This window comes from Salmo salar, chromosome 29 (assembly GCF_965601325.2).
Source record: "Salmo salar chromosome 29, fSalSal1, whole genome shotgun sequence".
NCBI lineage: Eukaryota > Metazoa > Chordata > Actinopteri > Salmoniformes > Salmonidae > Salmo > Salmo salar.
Window position 1 is genome coordinate 1,555,419 of NC_138319.1, and position 18,911 is coordinate 1,574,329.

Here is an 18,911-nt window from a genome sequence, read left to right on the forward strand (position 1 = left end):
AGGCTGTTTACAGCACACTGATCTCAAATTGACTGGCTAATGTTCACTTTTCATTCCGTTGCCATGGGTTAATCAAATATTAACTGTTCAGCAGTTTATGTCTTGGGGGTAGAAGCTGATTAGGAACCTTTTGGTTCCAGACTTGGTGCTCCGGTACTGCTTGCCGTGCAGTAGCAGAGAGACAAGTCTTTGACTTGGGTGGTTGGAGTCTTCAACAATTGTTAGGGATTTTCTTTGACACCGCCTGGTATAGAGGTCCTGGATGGCAGGAAGCTCGGCTACAGTCATGCACTGGGCCGTACGCACTAGCCTTTGTAGCACTTTTTGGTCGAATGCCGAGCAGTCAGGATTTCCTTGATGGTGAAGCTGTAGAACTTTTTGAGGATCTGAGGTCCCATGCCCATTTTTTTCAGTCTCCTGAGGGGGAATAGGTTTTGTTGTGCCCTCTTCATGACTGTCTTGGTGTGTTTGGACCATGATAGGTCCTTAGTGATGTGGACACCAAGGAACTTGAAGCTCTCGACCTGCTCCAATACAGCCCCATCGATGTGAATGGGGTCCTGCTCGGCCCTCCTTTTCCTGTAGTCCACGATCAGTTCCTTTGTCTTGCTCAGGTTGAGGGAGAGGTTGTTGTCCTGGCACCACACTGCCAGGTCTCTGACCTCTTCCCTATTGCCCGTCTCATCGTTGTCGGTAATCAGGCCTTCCACCATCGTGTTGTTGGCAAACTTAATGATGGTGTTGGAGTCGTACGTGGCCACATAGTCATGGTTGAACCGGGAGTACAGGAGGGGACTAAGGACGCACCCTGAAGGGCCCCCGTGTTGAGGGTCAGTGTTGCGTGTTTGTTGTTGCTTCACTATTATTCTACAATGTAGAAAACTGTACAAATGATGAAAAACCTTTCAATGAGTAGGTGTATCCAAACTTTTGACTGGTACTGTAAATATATGATATACACACACACACACACACACACACACACACACACACACACACACACACACACACACTAGATTACAAAAACCCATTCATGGTAAGCAGAAATAAAACTTCACAAATCTCCCAGAAAAACAGTTACATTCATCCACCAATAAATCCCCAATCAATACTTTAAATTGCCTGAACGGCACCAGAACATCAAGATTAAATGTATTTAGAATTTTGTTCCAGCATTACGGTGTATTAAAGCTTAAAGCAGATTTACCTAGCTCGGTGGAGACCCTAGGAACCTCAAGAGTTAACCAATCCAAGCAACTCAACAGCAAGGTTAGATACGATGGAAGTTTATGGTGTAGGACAAAAAGGGAGTAATGTACAGATCTACCGGTCTTTAGCAAAGTCCAGCCACCTTTTGATACAGGATACAGTGATGAGTATCAAAACTGTCACCTGTAACAAAATAAAGGGCACTATGGTAGATGGCATCCAAAGGTGTCACGTCCTGACCAGTAAAGGGGTTATTTGTTATTGTAGTTTGGTCAGGACGTGGCAGGGGGTGTTTGTTTAGAGTGTTTCGGGTTTGTTGGGCTATGTTATTATGTAAGAGGGGTGTTTGTTTAGAGTGTTCCGGATTTTTTTGTCTATGTTCTAGGTTAGTGTTTTTCTATGTTCAGTCTAGTTTTTCTTCTATGTTTAGGGTTTGTTGATTGACCTTCAATTGGAGGCAGCTGTTCCTCGTTGCCTCTGATTGAAGGTCCTATGTATAAGGGTGTTTGTGCAATGGGGGGTTTGTGGGTAGTTGTTTCCTGTTTTGTGTCTTTGCACCTGACAGGACTGTTTAGTGTCATTCTTTGTTTTGTATATGTGATTTGTTTATTTTTCCTTCTTTTGATTTAATAAAGAAGATGAGTGTACAAGTTCCCGCTGCACCTTGGTCTAATCCTTACGACACCCGTTACAAAAGGTTTAATAGTAGTAGCAGCTGCACTTTGATAAATAACATCACCATAATCAAGAACAGATAAAAAGGTTGACTGAATAATCTGCTTCCTAGTGCTTAGAGAATGACACAATCTGTTTCTGTAGAAAAAGCCAACTTTAAATCTTTGCTTCTTTTAAATGTAAAATCCATATCAATCTAAATGCCTAAGTATTTATATGCGAGAACACATTAGATTGGAGAACCATCTAATGAGTTAACATGTAGTTCATCTGCAACATTCTTCCGAGAGTTTAAAAACATGTTTTTCGTTTTGCCCATAGTTTTACATCAGCAAGGGATTACATGTCGGCATTTTTTTCCTACGACAACTGAGAAACTCAGGTTAGAATAAATTTCACAACTGAAATATGCAAAACAAAGACACAGGGTTTTGGTGCCAAATATTCTAGCACACAAACTCTTTATGGACAAAAACTCAAGTCTTATATCCAAATCTGAACAGTTAATGTGATCTTTATCACACCATCTATCAATATTGTTCTCCTAGTGGCAGGCGAGGAGATCTGTGGCTAAGGAGTGAATGCAAAAATCCTTGTCTCAGTGTTAACACTGAGTTCTTTACCCTTAGCCTCCTCTCTTGTAAATGACAAGGTTTGATGTGAGACAAGCAACTTGTCAAAGGTGGTGGAGACATGTAGGCATTTTCTGCCATGTAGCAGTGACATACCACTGAGTATTGGGCCCATTAGGGGCTTATTAGTGGATAAATGACCAGGGAGCTCAGCCATGCGCGGAGATGGACAGAACCGGAGACCACTAATCAAGCCTGTCTATTAGCCTGCTGTCAGATTGCCAGCCAACCGGTAACCCATGGCAACAGAATGAAAAGTGAAGATTAGCCAGTCAATTTGAGATCAGTGTGCTGTAAACAGCCTTATAACTGGCCTTGTGGTGCTCCAGAAGGAAAAAGGATATGTCTATATACCAACAAACATGATTTTATGTATTTTTTTAATGTTGCGTTTCAAATACAATTGTGGAAACTAGGACTGGTTTCCCTCCACACTTGAGTTTGTACTTTCAAATTACCTTTTTTAAGAGGACTCTAATAACCTGAAGAGTCAATTGGCCCAGTTGGGCTGTACAAAAGCATTGATAGTTGCATCTAAAGCTACATTCTGGAATTCGAAAAACAACAAAACGGTAACGCTGACATTTTTTCATTTACTGAGGTATAGTTCTCGTTATCCCCTCTCAAATTCATAGACAGTGCTCTAGATGCAAGAACTGACAGTTCATGACATCTTATCCACATGCTGGTTTTTAAAAAGGAATACAACCTTTTACTAGGAAATCGATATACAAAAAAATGAGGGTTCCTCAATGATTCTTTGGGAAGGGTGAAGACTCTATGTGGAACCATAATGATTCAAAAAAACATTTGAGTTCTTCAATGGTTCTTTACAGTTCTTTGCTCTTTTAGTGGTAATTAAAATGTAGGGGAGGAGGCTTGTTACAATATTATGGGGCGTGGTTTGCTCACAGCTGTTTTTGTGCAACCGTAAGTAAGATTCACGTTTATCTAATGTGTTGTGTTATGGGGGAATATATTATATATATATATAAATGTCGTATTGATGTGAGGAAAAGGTCAAGCACAATACATTAATGATACATATCTCCAAGCCTTTTAATCAGCTTCAGACTGCCGTTATTTAAGAACCATGGAGATGCAGTATAATATCTTTATTTAAATGTTTTACCTCTATCCTTATTTTAGAGGTAAGTTCACTGAGAACACATTCTGATTTACAGCAATGACCCGGGGAACAGTGACAGGGGAGAGGAGGGGGGATGAATGAGCCAATTGGAAGCTGGGGAGGATTAGGTGGCCATGATGGTATGAGGACCAGATTGGGAATTTAGCCAGGCTACATCTACATGTCCTTGAAGACAAAGGCAGAGACCCTGTCTATGAACCAATCATTGCATGTCCGTCCACCCCTGTCATTCCCTCACATACCCAAGTACAGGCATGGACCCAGACACACACACACGCACAGCTTTAGAGCTGCCAATCATGTTGAGGACAGATCTTTGAGGGAGGTAAGGGCATGAAAATAGTAGTTTATAATTATTTCGCTCTCATCTCTAAGTCCATTCATTTCAGGGACAAGGAATGTCGAGCCAATTCTTTTTTTAAAGCTGGTCATATGTTTGTGTGTGTGTATGCATGTATGCACCTACTTAATACACAGTGGCCAAATCTCAATTTTAATCATAAGACCCTACGGCCTTCAAACTCATTCTGGACTTCGAACCCAGTTTGACTACATTTTTCCATTGTTCCCGTCTAATCAGGGACTGATGCAGACCTGGGACACTAAGTGTGTGCAAATAATTATCACGTATAACAGGAAACTAGCAGGCTCCGGACCTAGTAGGGTAACAGTTAAATACCCCTGCCCTACACCCTGTGCAGTTTGGATATCTGAAAGGGCATGGCATAGGTATGGTAATAGCTCCACCTAGGCTTCAGATAGGCTAGTTAGGTTTAATGCCATATTGCTAACACCTGTCAAACCTTCTCAGATCTCTGAAGTGCACAGGGCGTTAGGGTTGAAGTTTCACATTGGGATTGGGTCAGTATAGCAGGAATGATACCTTGCCTAGCTGCCGCTACATAACATAGGCCTACACAACAGATCTCTCTGCTGGACATGGATCATGTTACAACTGATCTGCTCCAAATAGTGAAAACCAAACTCTATAAATAAATCTTATGGTTTTATCAATTTTTGTTAAATTCTAATAGACAAGAGAACATTTGAAAAGGATGGCACTGGGTATATATGAATACAACAAAAGGCTAAAGAGCAGGAAAACTAGAATTCAAAATGATTATTGGGTTAAAACAAATATGTGGGGTAAAACTGATACATACATTCCCTGAGAATTAGAAAATAGCATTTCAACATCATTGGTGAACAGTGTGGCACACACACAAGTAGAAAGAAACCCTTTTGAGTTTGTCCTACTACCACCTTGAGTTTGAGTTTGAGTTTATTATCACTAGTAGCATGAGTAAAACATGTCACATTTTCATTGAAACGAATACAATAGATATTTGATTGATATATAGAAACATAGATGGTTGATAGAAACAACATTGAAAACGCTGTGATTGTACTTTTGTACTTTTTTCTTTCCAATGTTCCAATAAAGCTGTTAGGGAATGACGTCTGATGTCGTAAATCGCAATATCCGGGAATCTGAGTAAACACGGCTTCTGGCATGCGCAGTTGTTCCTCGGCGCTTCGACCTCTGCAGCCGGTAAGTGAAGGGGAGACTATTGGAGGTCTGCGCGGAAACATTTTAACAATCGATCTTCTATCTAAAGTCGTTTTGGATCCACACCGACATATACTTTATGTGAAGACAGTTGTTTTGCACATATAATAATTAATGGATTCGCTGTTTTTTTAGATTTTTTTTGTGAAATTCTCATTGACCTTAGCAACTGTTGTCTCTCTTTTTTTTTAGAGACAAAACCAGGTGACTCGTCTTCAGTTGATGTATCAGTGAACACATTAAACCAATATGTACGCCTGTGCGAAGTTCGTCACTACACCTGCACTGGTGAGTTGTGAAAGTAATGATAACGTTACATATAAGTTGTCATAGCATAATGTTGATTAGGTACGTGGGCCTGCTGAACTTGTACTTATTTTTTGACTTAGGAACTGCTGTAACGTTTCAGTGCATGCAATTGTGCACACTGAATGGCAAGTAACTTGGTTTAAGTCTATTATTTTTTAAACCAGCTCTTGGAAAATAACGTTACTTGTCACCTAAGCTAGGTAGCTAGTTTTAGCTATGCTAACGTTAGGTTGCTAACCAGCGCTCGTTAGGTAGCTAATGAGCTTTCTTTGTAATTTCAAGGTCATGCAGAAATAAAGCACCAAAGACAGCCAAATGAAGCCCTTCGTATTTCAGAAGCAATGTGAATTGGGGTGGGTATAATTTGTGGACCGTTCCAGCAGGATCTGTTCCAAAAACTTCATAAATAACAAGGTTGCCAACAAACAACGCATACAAAGTTGTATAGCGGCCGAAATAGAGAGTGGGTGGGTATAATTTGTGGAACGTTCCAACAGGAATCTATTCCAAAAACTTCGTAAATAACAAGGTTTCCAAAAAACAACGCATACAAAGTTGTGTAGCGGCAGAATAAGATACCGGGTAGGGAGTGGTCTATTTCATTGCGTTTTTCACTCATCACGTCTATTCCGAAAAATGTCTCTCCTCACATGTCTGTTTGCCTATGGACAAACATTAAGAATAAGCTACGTGGTGAGTTGATGCCTATTCGGCAGCTAGTTAGCTAGGTTTGTATGCGTTGCTACTTTGTATGCGTTGTTGGTTGGCAACCTTTTACTTTAAGTTTTTTGGAACAGATTCCTGTTGGAACGTTCCACAAATTATACCGACCCAGTGGGTAGGGAGGGAGTGGGCTATTTCATTATGGTTTTCACTTACCACGTTTATTCTTAAAAATGGGGGCAAGCTACTAGTTATGTACCATGTGGTACTGCCCACATCTGACTTTTTAAAGTTGGTCAGTTGTGATGTACATGATATTGTCCATGTGTCCCCCTGTGACTCAATTAACAAATGTTTTTTTTGGGAGGTGGTGTGTTTGTAATCAAGTTGATGTTATGGAAGTTGCATCGCTTAATGTTACTGTTTTTTAATGTACAGGTCCGTTCTGGATCCAGGGCCTTATACAGACCCCTCTCTGCGTCTGTCCTTTCCCGACCGGATGTCAGAACAGGAGAGGTGAGTGTCTACCTGCCCCTTTACCCTTTAGTTCCCTTACCTCCAGGAACAACAACTTCTATGGACAACTGATGCTACCTTTCTAGATTTTTTTCCTTAGGTAAAATGTTGCAGATAGACATGTTATATAAGAAAACAACCCTCTGCTCTCTTCTAAATGATAATGATTCCCTCTGCAATGATCTGAATGTTGTCTTAATCTTACATGTTTAATATTTATCTTATACCTGTTTTTATGGTCATTTTAGTCCATTTTTTTTTTTTTAAATATGATTTTAATTTAAAAAACATTTTTTTTTTATTGCTCCCAGGCTAGTACTACCCTTGTGCCACAGAGCACCTTTTTCCAAGTAGCACTGAGGAGTTTCCAGACTAGCGCTGTGAGCAGAGACATTGACACAGCAGCCAAGTTCATTGGCGCTGGAGCTGCCACAGTTGGAGTGGCCGGTTCTGGTGCTGGAATCGGGACTGTGTTCGGCAGCCTTATCATCGGATATGCAAGGTAAATATTGCCATTAGTAGATATGGTGCCCTACTTTATACCCTCAACTATGTGAATTTTTGCTGATTTTTCTCAGATGCATTTTTGACAATGTTTAGGAAAATGGTTAACAATTGCTATGGCTGCAAGTCTCTCCCACAGCTTTGATTCATGGATCTAACAACCTTTTTGTTTTTCTCCCCAGGAACCCCTCCCTAAAACAGCAGCTTTTCTCTTATGCTATCCTGGGATTTGCCCTGTCTGAAGCCATGGGTCTGTTCTGCTTGATGGTTGCTTTCCTGATCCTGTTTGCCATGTAAATATATCTTCTGCTGATGGTGATCATGATTTTGAAACTACAGCTGTGATTACCTATTTTACTCGAGCAACCAAAATTGTTCCGTGTTGGTCATGAAATTGTACATTTTCCAAGTTTTTGTTGAAGGATAACAAAACCAAAAGGCATGTATTGTAAAGATGTTACCAATTACAGAATAAAAATGCATGTATTTCACTATTTAAAATGTATGAGTTATTTTGTGTATTTCCTTGCAAAACACTTTCAAAGGAACACCAGATTTCTCTCTAGTGTGTGCCCTTGAGCTCAAAACAAAGCATATAGTTATGTTAACTGCAGGTTGGCTTTTGATTAAGTGAGTTTTATTAAATTACACTGTACTTTTGGTTATCATGTGTTTCTTAATTGCAATAAATCAACTTTCACTGGTGTAATACAATTTCCTCTATTGCTGTTCCATGAGGATAAATTGTCAACATGATTCTGCTTTACATTTATTTTTAGTGCTTTTGGAACTTCCATTTGATATATGTTAAAGTTGCCCATAGATGCTGATCTTGGGTCAGTTTTGCATTAAGATTGGGGAAGTTGATCTGAGATCTTTACCTAGGGGAAAATGTATCCCAACGCCATACATTCCTCTCGATCTTGGAAAATATTTTAGATTTGGGATGAGATTTAGTTCAGCTGTTGGATTGTATTTCAATAGACACTTCCAATTTCTTTGTAGTGAGGTAGATCACAAACTTGCATTTTGAGATTATAAACTTCCTGAGCACTATATTAATAGCGGTAAGTAAATATCTTACAGCGGTTGGATCCTGTGCAGAGACATGAGCACTAGGCTTACTCCCTGTGACACAAGTGCCTGGGCTTTTGAATTGACCCCCACATTATAGCTCGCATTGCTTTGTAGTACTGGGATAGCCTTTGGAGCATACCTGTTGGCTTTGGCTTGGCACAAAGGAGGATGCAACTGGCTGTATGTGAGTGGACGGTGAGCTGTGCTGATGTCTCTGGACCTGTCTGATTCTGACCCCCCCCCCCCCCCCCCCCCAGCTATGACCATTATTCTTCAACCGCTCAGCCCATTGACACTTCCAAAAACAAACTGCTTCTGCTCCCATCCTGATTTAACTGTTTTTGTTTAATTACTTATGTGCTATGTATGTAATTCAGCTCTTAGCTGCCAACTACAGCCTACATGTGTAATAAAACAACTGCTATTATGGTGCCTGGCACAAGGCCTGGCCTTTATCTGGCTATCCTGCTCATGACCCTACAAGATCGAGTTGGTAGCACACACCTTCCATAGGTATTTTGTATTTCTGTTACTCTTCCTGGGGTCCAGCAAAATGAAGGCAGTTATACAACTTTTTTTTAAACATTGCATTCACAACATATTTCACAACATATTAAGTGTGTGCCCTCAGCCCCCTACTCTACCACATATTTATAACACAAAATCCATGTGTACGTGTGTAATGACCGGTGGCACAGGAAGTAGTGCTCTTGCCTCCGCACTGCAGGATCTATGAATCGATAGCTCAAACATTGCCTGTACTAGGCAACATTGCATGTAATAGGCTTATGGATTCTCTCCTTTTTTTTAAAATGTTTTTATTTCACCTTCATTTAACCAGGTAGGCAAGTTGAGAACAAGTTCTCATTTACAACTGCGACCTGGCCAAGATAAAGCAAAGCAGTTCGACACATATAACAACACAGAGTTACACATGGAGTAAAACAAACATACAGTCAATAATACAGTAGAAAAATAAGTCCATATACAATGTGAGGAAATGAGGTGAGATAAGGGAGGTAAAGGCAATAAAAAGGCCATGGTGGCGAAGTAAATACAATATAGCAATTAAAACACTGGAATGGTAGATTTGACAGTAGATGAGTGTGCAAAGTAGAAATACTGGGGTGCAAAGGAGCAAAATAAATAAATACAGTTATTTACAGGTATGTTTGGCAGCATATTCTCACATGGTGGAATTAACTGCATTGCTGCTGATGGTCCATGCTTTCCAGAATCCTTGGGACTTCCCAACTCTGACGTTACTTCATTGAAGTTGAAATTTAAAATGGGTAGGGACATCCTAAGGATCCCGGATAGCACTAACCCTGCCACATCCTATTCTGAGCAGCATCACATGGTAACCATGGTAACACTTCGGCCTAAAATTGAGGCTGATGGTCACGTGATATCACAAGATGGCGACTTCGTGAAAGATGGATACGGTGATGTGGTGTAAGTACAATGTGTTGGGCTCAACTATATTATCTATATGCATCGGATAGAATACATATGGACTTTATCCTCAATGCAGATAAATTAATGTTTGCATCTACGCCTGTTCGCGATCTTTGTATTTGTTTATTTATTTTTGCCATGAAGTCGGCGGCGTCTCACAGTGTGAGCAAACGCGTCAACGTTAAGTGGCTAGCGCTAGCTAGCCTGGACTGGCTCTGTTATTGAAGTAGAAACGTTTTATACAGCTTAACATTTTGTTGTTGCTATATGTTTTCTCGCAGATTAATATTTATTCACTGTATTCCCATTATCAGCTTTCTAACTGCGGTGGAAATTGTCATCTATTGCGCTTCAATTAACGCACCAAGAATGGCTCTAAATGTCTTTGGTAAGTTACCTAGCTAGCAAACTGTTCTCCTCTGTCAGTTTGATACCTCTCTAGTCCCAATACCAGCTACAACGTCATCTTCCTAGTAATGCATGTGACAGATATGCAAATGTTATGCTATAGAAATGTGGTCAGTGTTTGGCTATCCAGCTACCTTTTTTGGCCTTGTCGGAAGGCCTGTAGAGTTCTTTCGCGCGAGATGAAAACAACAGATTTGTAGATACGATGTTGGCTGGCTAACTAACAGTTTAGTCTAGTCATTATCAACGTTAATGAATTAGCGTTACAGCCTTTTAGGTAATGTCAAAACCCCCTTGATCACCAGAGGGCATCACATGGTGTTGAATGACACACTTTGTCAGCTTGTCTGTGATGATTGACAAAGGACCCTTTTCAAGAGCTGGAATAGTAGACTACAGGCTATTTCCTTGTTTTTGTCGTTGTTGCATCAAACAAAAAACATTGGCAATTTAGCAACAATGGTAGGGGGATGCTATACTGGGGTAGGCATCGACATGTCTGTCACTTTTGGTCCAACTAGGAAAGGGAGAGAAAATGCATAAAGAACAGTTAGGGGACAGGAAATTTAGTGCATTTCAAGTTTAAGATAGAGCTGACATCCAGGCTGTGGGGGATGAGACGGGAAGCTCTGTGCTTCTGACAGATATCCAGTGTATTCTGTCAGAACACGCATGTCATAGTCCTTTCAGGATGTGGGATGTGGTTGAAAGCACAGTCTGCAGCAGTCTGTTGTGCAGTAGTTATTTGAAGGTCAGAACATCCTTGTAGTAGCCTAATTCAAATCTTTGTTAGTAGCTATCTTTTAAAGGTATCCTACGCAATGGTATTGACCCAAACTGCATGTGCTACAGTAGTGGTACGGTTTAGTATAGAACAGTGGTAATTTTTTGTAAGGATATGTTGCTATGAGTGGAGACAGCGCGACCGTATCAACAATGGCGGACGTGTTAGAAGAGTTTTGTGTTCTGCCTCTTTTTTATGTTTATGCTTCCTATACTGCTATGTGGCTGAGGCATTAAAGGAGAGCATAACTGTCTCTTGAACTCTGCTCTACGAGTTAAATGACAACAAAACGGTGCATTACTGCCAGTCCACCACCAACATGGATGGATGTGCGGAGCCTATGCCATAACTCCATGGCCAGATACCGTGTCTTTGGGCCAGCTGCACCTCCTTTTTAGCGAGGTGAGCAGCGCTTAAAAAAGTGTAATATGAAACGTCAATTCCATGCCCCCATAAAACAGTTTGGCTTGGCACCATGATGTATAAATGTTTTAATGTATGCATGCTCTTACTTCTCAAGTACAATAAGTCTAAGCTAATACTAATGTTAGTTTTATTGTGAATGTGCATAAAATCCACTGCATTAGTTTGGTATTGTTGATTAGGCTAGTCTCAAAGTATCTTGCGTGTAGCCTAAAATGAGTAACCTATATTATTCTCGAAGGCAATTCACATGTGCTAAAGGCTCGCTAGTGTAATATATTTTTTTTGTAAAACATATCATGTCTGTGTTACTGAATCTGTTCACTTGCTGTAGATTTAGCAAATCAAATTTGTCAGGGTGGCTTAATCAGCACAGTTTAAGTGTAGTGTGATACAATGGCCACCCGGAGGCACTGTAAATCAGGAAACAAAGATTTTTGTTAGTCTGTCAATGTTTATTTAAACAATTTTATTTTTTTAAAGACTTGATATTATGTCATTCTTTCCTCAGACCATGATGAATACAGGCCACCAGTGTGGAAATCTTATCGTGAGTATAGATGTATTCTAATGATGAAAATATTGAAGGGAGCACTGTAATCATGATGTTTTACTGACTGTGTTCTGTTTTCGCACCAGTGTATCAGCTTCAACAGGAGGCACCACATCCACGGCGATTGACCTGCACCTGTGAGGTAAGCAAACAGATATAGAATACAGACAAATTGCAGGTATTCGTAATAGATCCTCAACCTTACTACAAGATTATTAAACAAAATGCTTCCAATATGACAATTTTATATGAACTGAAAACAATTTACTGCAACACTTGATGAACTGTGACAATATAGGTCTGCACAGGACTCATTTCTTCATCCTGCTCCCGCAGCTTTTTATACCACACCCACCACTTCCTGCTGTTTTTTTGTCTAACTCCCGCCTGCTCCTGCAACAACTGGTCCCACCCAACAGCAGTTCCAAAATGTTATTTTAGGTTAAGCTAACTTGGGAGCCCTGGTCTCAGCAATTTTGCCACCCTAGGCAATATCAAAATGCACAAAAACAGCCAAATAAATAGGTTAAATAATCAGATATTCTCACATGGACAGTTTTTATTTTAGGCTACTGGTAGGCTATTATTGGGTTACATATCAGCCAATAGGCTAGGGGTTATTTGAAAGAGATCCAGATTTGGAGAGAAGTAGAATAGAGTGGTTACTTGACTTGAGGTACGTTTGGCATAATTTTTAGGAGCGGGATGATTTTCAGGCGGAGACGTGTTATTTCCAGTCAATGTAGTAAACTACACTCACCGGCCAGTTAGTAGGTACACCCAGCCTGAGTTCTTCGGTGCATTCTACTAGGTGTCGGAAACATTTCACAGGGATGTTGGTCCATGCTGACACAATGGCATCATGCAGATGATGCAGATTGGATGCCAGTACATTCATGCCGCGAACAACCCGTTCCATCTCATCCCAAAGATGCTCTATTGGGTTGAGTTCTGGGGAGTGCGCAAGCCACTCAAATAAACTGAACATGCTGTCATGTTCTAGGCAATTTTTTTTCACTCCTCAATTGTCCAGTGTTGGTGATTGTGTGCCCACTGGAGCTGCTGCTTCTTGTTTTTAGCTGATAGAAGTGGAACACTGTTCACACCCCTCTTGTTGGGGAAGGTAAAATGTTGCAATTTGAACTTAATTTTGTGCAATTCAACCCATTTTGCATGGGGCAGAGATTTTTTGTTGTCGCTGTTTTTAAAGCTAATTTCCTGTAATTCTATGGGTTCTTCCATACCTTTTGTGTGTTTATATGATACCAGGGGTCAAAGCCCGGTCCGTATTGACCCCGTTATGAGTCCGGACCCGGTCCACAGTCCGCCAGTTGATTATGGAGGCCCGAGATAGACACTGTCATGCTTGAAAAACCCAGGAGGGTGGCAGTTTGGCCGGCAGCGACGAGCATACCACGCTTAAAGTTGCTTAGGTCAGTAGTTTTGCCCATTCTAATGTTCAATCAAACATTAACTGGGTGCTTGTCTGCCTACTTTATATAGCAAGCCACAGCCACGTGACTCACTGTAGGAGCGATTCATTTTCATGAACTGGGTGGTGTACCTAATAAACCATTAAACAGGTAAGGTGTCAATACAGGACAAAGATTGAGTCGTACTACACCTGCTCTGACGCTCGTCGGATGTGGCAGGGCTTGCAAACCATTACAGACTACAAAAGGAAGCACAGCCGGGAGCTGCCCAGTGACACGAGCCTACCACATGAGCTAAACTACTTCTGTGCTCGTTTTGAGGCAAATAACATTGAAACATGCATGGGAGCACCAGCTGTTCCGGGAGACTGTGATCACGATCTCCGCAGCCGATGTAAGACCTTTTAACCTCTCTGGGCTAGGTGGGACGCTTGCGTCCCACCTACTCAACAGCCAGTGTAATCCCATGGCGCGATATTCAAATACCTCAAATGCAAAAACTTCAATTTTTCAAACATATGACTATTTTACACCATTTTAAAGACAAGACTCTCGTTAATCTAACCACACTGTCCGATTTCAAAAAGGCTTTACAACGAAAGCAAAACATTAGATTATGTCAGCAGAGTACCCAGCCAGAAATAATCAGACACCCATTTTTCAAGCTAGCATATAATGTCACATAAACCCAAACCACAGCTAAATGCAGCACTAACCTTTTGATGATCTTCATCAGATGACAACCCTAGGACATTATGTTATACAATACATGCATATTTTGTTCAATCAAGTTCATATTTATATCAAAAACCAGCTTTTTACATTAGCATGTGACTAGCATTCCCACCGAACACTGCCGGTGAATTTACTAAATTACTCACGATAAACGTTCACAAAAAACATAACAATTATTTTAAGAATTATAGATACAGAACTCCTCTATGCACTCGCTATGTCCGATTTTAAAATAGCTTTTCGGTGAAAGCACATTTTGCAATATTCTCAGTAGATAGCCTGGCATCACAGGGCTAGCTATTTAGACACCCAGCAAGTTTAGCACTCACCAAAGTCAGATTTACTATAAGAAAAATATTATTACCTTTGCTGTTCTTCGTCAGAATGCACTCCCAGGACTTCTACTTCAATAACAAATGTTGGTTTGGTCCCAAATAATCCATTGTTATATCCAAATAGCGGCGTTTTGTTCGTGCGTTCAAGACACTATCCGAAAGGGTAAATAAGGGTGATGAGCACGGTGCATTTCGTGACAAAAAATGTCTAAATATTCCATTACCGTACTTCGAAGCATGTCAACCGCTGTTTAAAATCAATTTTTATGCCATTTTTCTCGTAAAAAAAGCGATAATATTCCGACCGGGAAAGCGTGTATACGTACAAAGAGAGAGAAAATAAAAACATCTCGTGCCCTCGTGCACGAGCCTGAGTCTCAGAGTACTCTGACTGGCCACTATCCAAACGCGATAATGTGTTTCAGCCTGGGGCTGCCTCGATATCATTCAGCTTTTTCCCGGGCTCTGAGAGCCTATGGGAGCCGTAGGAAGTGTCACGTTACAGCAAAGATCCTCAGTCTTCAATAAAAAGAGCCAAGATGAACAACAACTTGTCAGACAGGCCACTTCCTGTTCAGAATCTTCTCAGGTTTTTGCCTGCCATATGAGTTCTGTTATACTCACAGACACCATTCAAACAGTTTTAGAAACTTTAGGGTGTTTTCTATCCAAAGGCAATAATTATAGTTACTGGTTACTGGGCAGGAGTAGTAACCAGATTAAATCGGGTAAATTTTTTATACGGCCGTGTCAATACTGCCCCCTAGCCCTAACAGGTTAAACAGGTCAACATTCACAAGGCCGCAGGGCCGGACGGATTACCAGGACGTGTACTGTGAGCATGTGCTGACCAACTAGCAAGTGTCTTCACTGACATTGTCAATCTCTCCCTGTCCGAGTCTGTAATACCAACATGTTTTAAGCAGACCACCATAGTGCCTACGCCCAAGAACACTAAGGTATCCTTCCTAAATGACTACCGACCTGTAGCACTCACGTCTGTAGCCATGAAGTGCTTTGAAAGGCTGGTCATGGCTCACATCAACACCATTATCCCAGAAACCTTACCCCTGCTCCAATTTGCATACCACCCCAACAGATTCACAGATGACGCAATGTCTATTGCACTCCACACTGCCCTTTCCCACCTGGACAAAAGCAACACCTATGTGAGAATGCTATTCATTGACTACAGCTCAGCGTAGTAGCTAAGGACCCTGGGACTAAACACCTCCCTCTGCAACTGGATCCTGGACTTCCTGACGGGCCGCCCCCAGGTGGTAAGGGTGGGTAACCACATCCGCCACGCTGATCCTCAACACAGGGACTAAACCCTCAGGGGTGCGTGCTCAGTCCCCTCCTGCACTCCCTGTTCACTCATGACTGCATGGCCAGGCACGACACCAACACCATTAAATTTGCGAATGACACAACAGTGGTGATGTGTCACCGACAACGATTAGACAGCCTATAGGGAGGTGGTCAGAGTCCTGGCTGTGTGGTGCCAGGACAACAACCTCTCCCTAAACGTGATCAAGACAAAGGAGATGATTGTGGACTACAGGAAAAAGAGGACCGAGCACGCCCCCCCCCATTCTCATCGACGGGGCTGCAGTGGAGCAGGTTGAGAGCTTCAAATTCCTTGGTTTCCACATCACCAACAAACTTACATGGTCCAAGCACACCAAGGCAGTCGTGAAGAGGGCATGACAAAACCTATTCCCCCTCAGAAGACTGAAAAGATTTGGCATGGGTCCTCAGATCCTCAAAAGGTGCTACAGCTGCTCCATCGAGAGCATCCTGACTGGTTGCATCACTGCCTGGTATGGCAACTGCTCGGCCTCTGACCGCTAGGCACAACAGATTAGTGCGTATGGCCCAGTCCGTCACTGGGGCCAAGCTTCCTGCCATCCAGGACCTCTACCAGGCGATGTCAGAGGAAGACTCCAGTCACCCCACTCCAGTCATAGACTGTTCTCTCTGCTACCGCACGGCAAGTGGTAACGGAGCACTAAGTCTAGGTCCAAGAGGCTTCTAAACAGCTTCTACCCCCAAGCCATAAGACTCCTGAACATCTAATCAAATGGCTACCCAGACTATTTGCATTGCCCCTTCTCCCCCTCTTTTACACCACTGCTACTCTCTGTTATCATCTATGCATAGTCACTTTAATAACTCTACCTACATGTGTATATACTACCTCAACTAACCGGTGCCCCCGCACATTGACTCTGTACCAGTACCCCCCTGTATATAGTTTCGCTATTGTTATTTTACTGCTGCTCTTAATTACTTGTTACTTTTATTTCTTATTCTTATCTGAACTTTTTGAAACTGCATTGTTGGTTAGGAGCTCATAAGTAAGCATTTCACTGTAACCCATTTTATTCGGTGCATGTGACTAATACAATTTGATTTGACTTTAAACAGGTCTACCGCTTCTTAGACTTGCTTTCAATGAAAATAACAGATCTATAACTAAACATTTTTTCCAGGTCGCCCAAATAGTTACATATTGCAGCTTTAAGTGCTAAATAAATGAAAAGTTCTACAAATGATCTTACTTCATTGTCAGGTTGGTTCAGTATAAAACAGTAAAAAAGGAGAAAGCCCATTTAAAAACCACTTCACTCAAAACATATTTAAAACTTTTATTATGCAGTCCACAAGAGATTAGGAAGTTGGAGAATTGGCCCGTGCTTTTCCACCCATACCTATAGGCTACTTAATTGAGACCATACAAGTCGGCGCACTTCATATCACTCACCCAATATGGATAGGAACTTGAAACAGGAAGGATGAGTGTGTGAATATTGCGACAGAAGTGCTTTTAATTCAATAGATTATTTCAAAAACAATCTGCAGCATTGAACCATATTTAATCCCGACATTGTCTTGGCCACCTGCTCCTGCCCGCAGCATTAAATATGCAGACTGCGCCACAATGACCTCTATGGAGCTCTCTACTGTACAACAGATGTAGTACAAAGCCTGAATCATTACAGGTTAACTTCACATTGCATTTGGGACTTTTGTATTTCAACCACAACACAAGCTGTTCTGCAGCAGTGACACTGTTCCGTAGGTGGTTCCGTACCACCCTCTAGCCTAGAGAGCTCTGTAGGCTCCTTTAGACAGAATGAGCTGATTTGCTCTGTCTCATTGCAGCACACCCTGCCTGCCCCTTTATCGTCTGACCCCCACAACTCTACCTTTAGGGTTGACTGCTGAAAGTGTCTGTTTCTTCTACAACTGTGGTCACCAACCGGTCGATCATGATTGACTGGTCGATCTCCAAGGTATTTCTAGTCGATCACCAAACATTTCTGTAAAAAACCCAACGATCAAGCCTTGCGTTCCTGTATTTTTTTGCACTGTTGGTGGTAGGTGCACTTGATTCAGCAGCCATAGCGCCGGTATGGCAGTTTTCCCACTTTGAACCATTTCATGTGTCTGAAGGTAGAACTCTGCCTCCCTGACTCAATGAATACAGTCATGAGCTCATGTTTAAGTTATTCAGCACTATCAACACTGCACATTTTATGGCTTATAAAAAGGTGTTGAACATTCTCCCTACTTACAAACGCAACAACCAGCACTGAAGCTGCAATGAATGAGTATAGCCAAGTGTTCCGATAAGCTAGCTGCTTGTCTTAAAAAAAAAAGTAAAAACATTTATATTGAGAAATATTTAATCTTCTCTGGTTATAGGAGTAACAACATGAATTGGTATATGAGGCAGAAATAATGCAGTGGGACTTGAGTTTTGCCATCAGCTGGAAGACTGTCCCCTTTTCTCAGTGGAAAGATGGTGAGTCGGGTGATAGGCAGCCTCAACGCTGCTCTCTCCCCTCAGACTGACCATCAGCTGCAGGCCAGATCCAGTAAAAAAGTACAGAAGCAAATTATTATGCTCACTTAGCTGTGGCTCACAAGTAGTACAAAATATGATCTATTACCGTGGTCTGAGAACAACATTGGCAGAGCAATTCAAGCATAGGCAATATACAGTGATAATGTATTGGGCCTACGGCACTAACCTCTTTGCTACAGAACTGTTGTAATTGTTTAATGTTAAAAAAGAAATAGCATTTTTTTACTCTGATCTTGACTCAGAAAAGGTTGGTGACCACTGCTCTTCAAAGATGGGACAAAACCACAGAGAGGTGCTCTCATTGTCTGTGCTTGTGAAGTGCTGAACAGTAGCTGAGGTCTGTCTTTTGTGTCATAAGTGGTGATAAGCAGTATTGGTTTCCTCTACTAACCCACAGGGAGATAAAGTTTTGTTGAAAACCTGCTTACGCTAGCTGTTGTACAAAGAGATGTAATTGCTCTCTTGATGAGCCTACATCAAGCTTTTCCAGCCGCGAACTATGATCGATAATGTCAAAAGCCGCACTGAAGTCTAACAAGACAGCCCCCACAATCTTTTATCAGCAATTTCTCTCAGCCAATCATCAGTCATTTGTGTAAGTGC

General features: G+C 41.5%; 2 protein-coding genes across 7 annotated transcripts in view; both read left to right on the plus strand.

Moving 5' to 3' along the window:
- The first annotated feature begins 5,112 nt into the window (after window positions 1-5,112).
- LOC106590033 (ATP synthase F(0) complex subunit C3, mitochondrial) lies at window positions 5,113-7,729 on the plus strand. 4 transcript variants are annotated; one of them, XM_014180525.3, is made up of 5 exons: window positions 5,113-5,218; window positions 5,429-5,524; window positions 6,647-6,724; window positions 7,036-7,226; window positions 7,411-7,729. In XM_014180525.3, the coding sequence occupies exons 2-5, from the start codon at window positions 5,486-5,488 to the stop codon at window positions 7,523-7,525; spliced, it is 423 nt and encodes a 140-aa protein (XP_014036000.1). In that variant the 5' UTR covers window positions 5,113-5,218; window positions 5,429-5,485; the 3' UTR covers window positions 7,526-7,729. The 4 variants fall into 4 exon arrangements, with proteins under 4 accessions (XP_014036000.1, XP_045566656.1, XP_045566654.1 ...); XM_045710698.2 differs by lacking the exon at window positions 5,113-5,218 and adding an exon at window positions 5,225-5,243; XM_014180526.3 differs by lacking the exon at window positions 5,113-5,218 and adding an exon at window positions 5,232-5,317.
- A 1,902-nt stretch (window positions 7,730-9,631) lies between these two features.
- Window positions 9,632-18,911, plus strand: part of LOC106590032 (N-chimaerin) — a 44,302-nt gene continuing 35,022 nt past the window's right edge. For 2 of the 3 annotated variants that reach the window (XM_014180521.3, XM_014180522.3), the window contains exons 1-4: window positions 9,632-9,760; window positions 10,078-10,151; window positions 11,890-11,928; window positions 12,018-12,073. In XM_014180521.3, coding sequence (XP_014035996.1) covers window positions 9,663-9,760; window positions 10,078-10,151; window positions 11,890-11,928; window positions 12,018-12,073 — 267 coding nt within the window. In that variant the 5' untranslated portion in view covers window positions 9,632-9,662. Of the gene's footprint in view, window positions 9,761-10,077; window positions 10,152-11,127; window positions 11,358-11,889; window positions 11,929-12,017; window positions 12,074-18,911 lie in introns of those variants that run through there. The other variant, XM_082970643.1, reaches the window with a different exon arrangement.

Coding starts and splice junctions, on each gene's coding strand:
- LOC106590033 (XM_014180525.3), top strand. CDS start 5,486: ATGTACGCCTGTGCGAAGTTCGTCACTACACCTGCACTG. Junction 6,725..7,035: donor CGGATGTCAGAACAGGAGAG/GTGAGTGTCTAC, acceptor TATTGCTCCCAG/GCTAGTACTACCCTTGTGCC. Junction 7,227..7,410: donor CTTATCATCGGATATGCAAG/GTAAATATTGCC, acceptor TTTTCTCCCCAG/GAACCCCTCCCTAAAACAGC.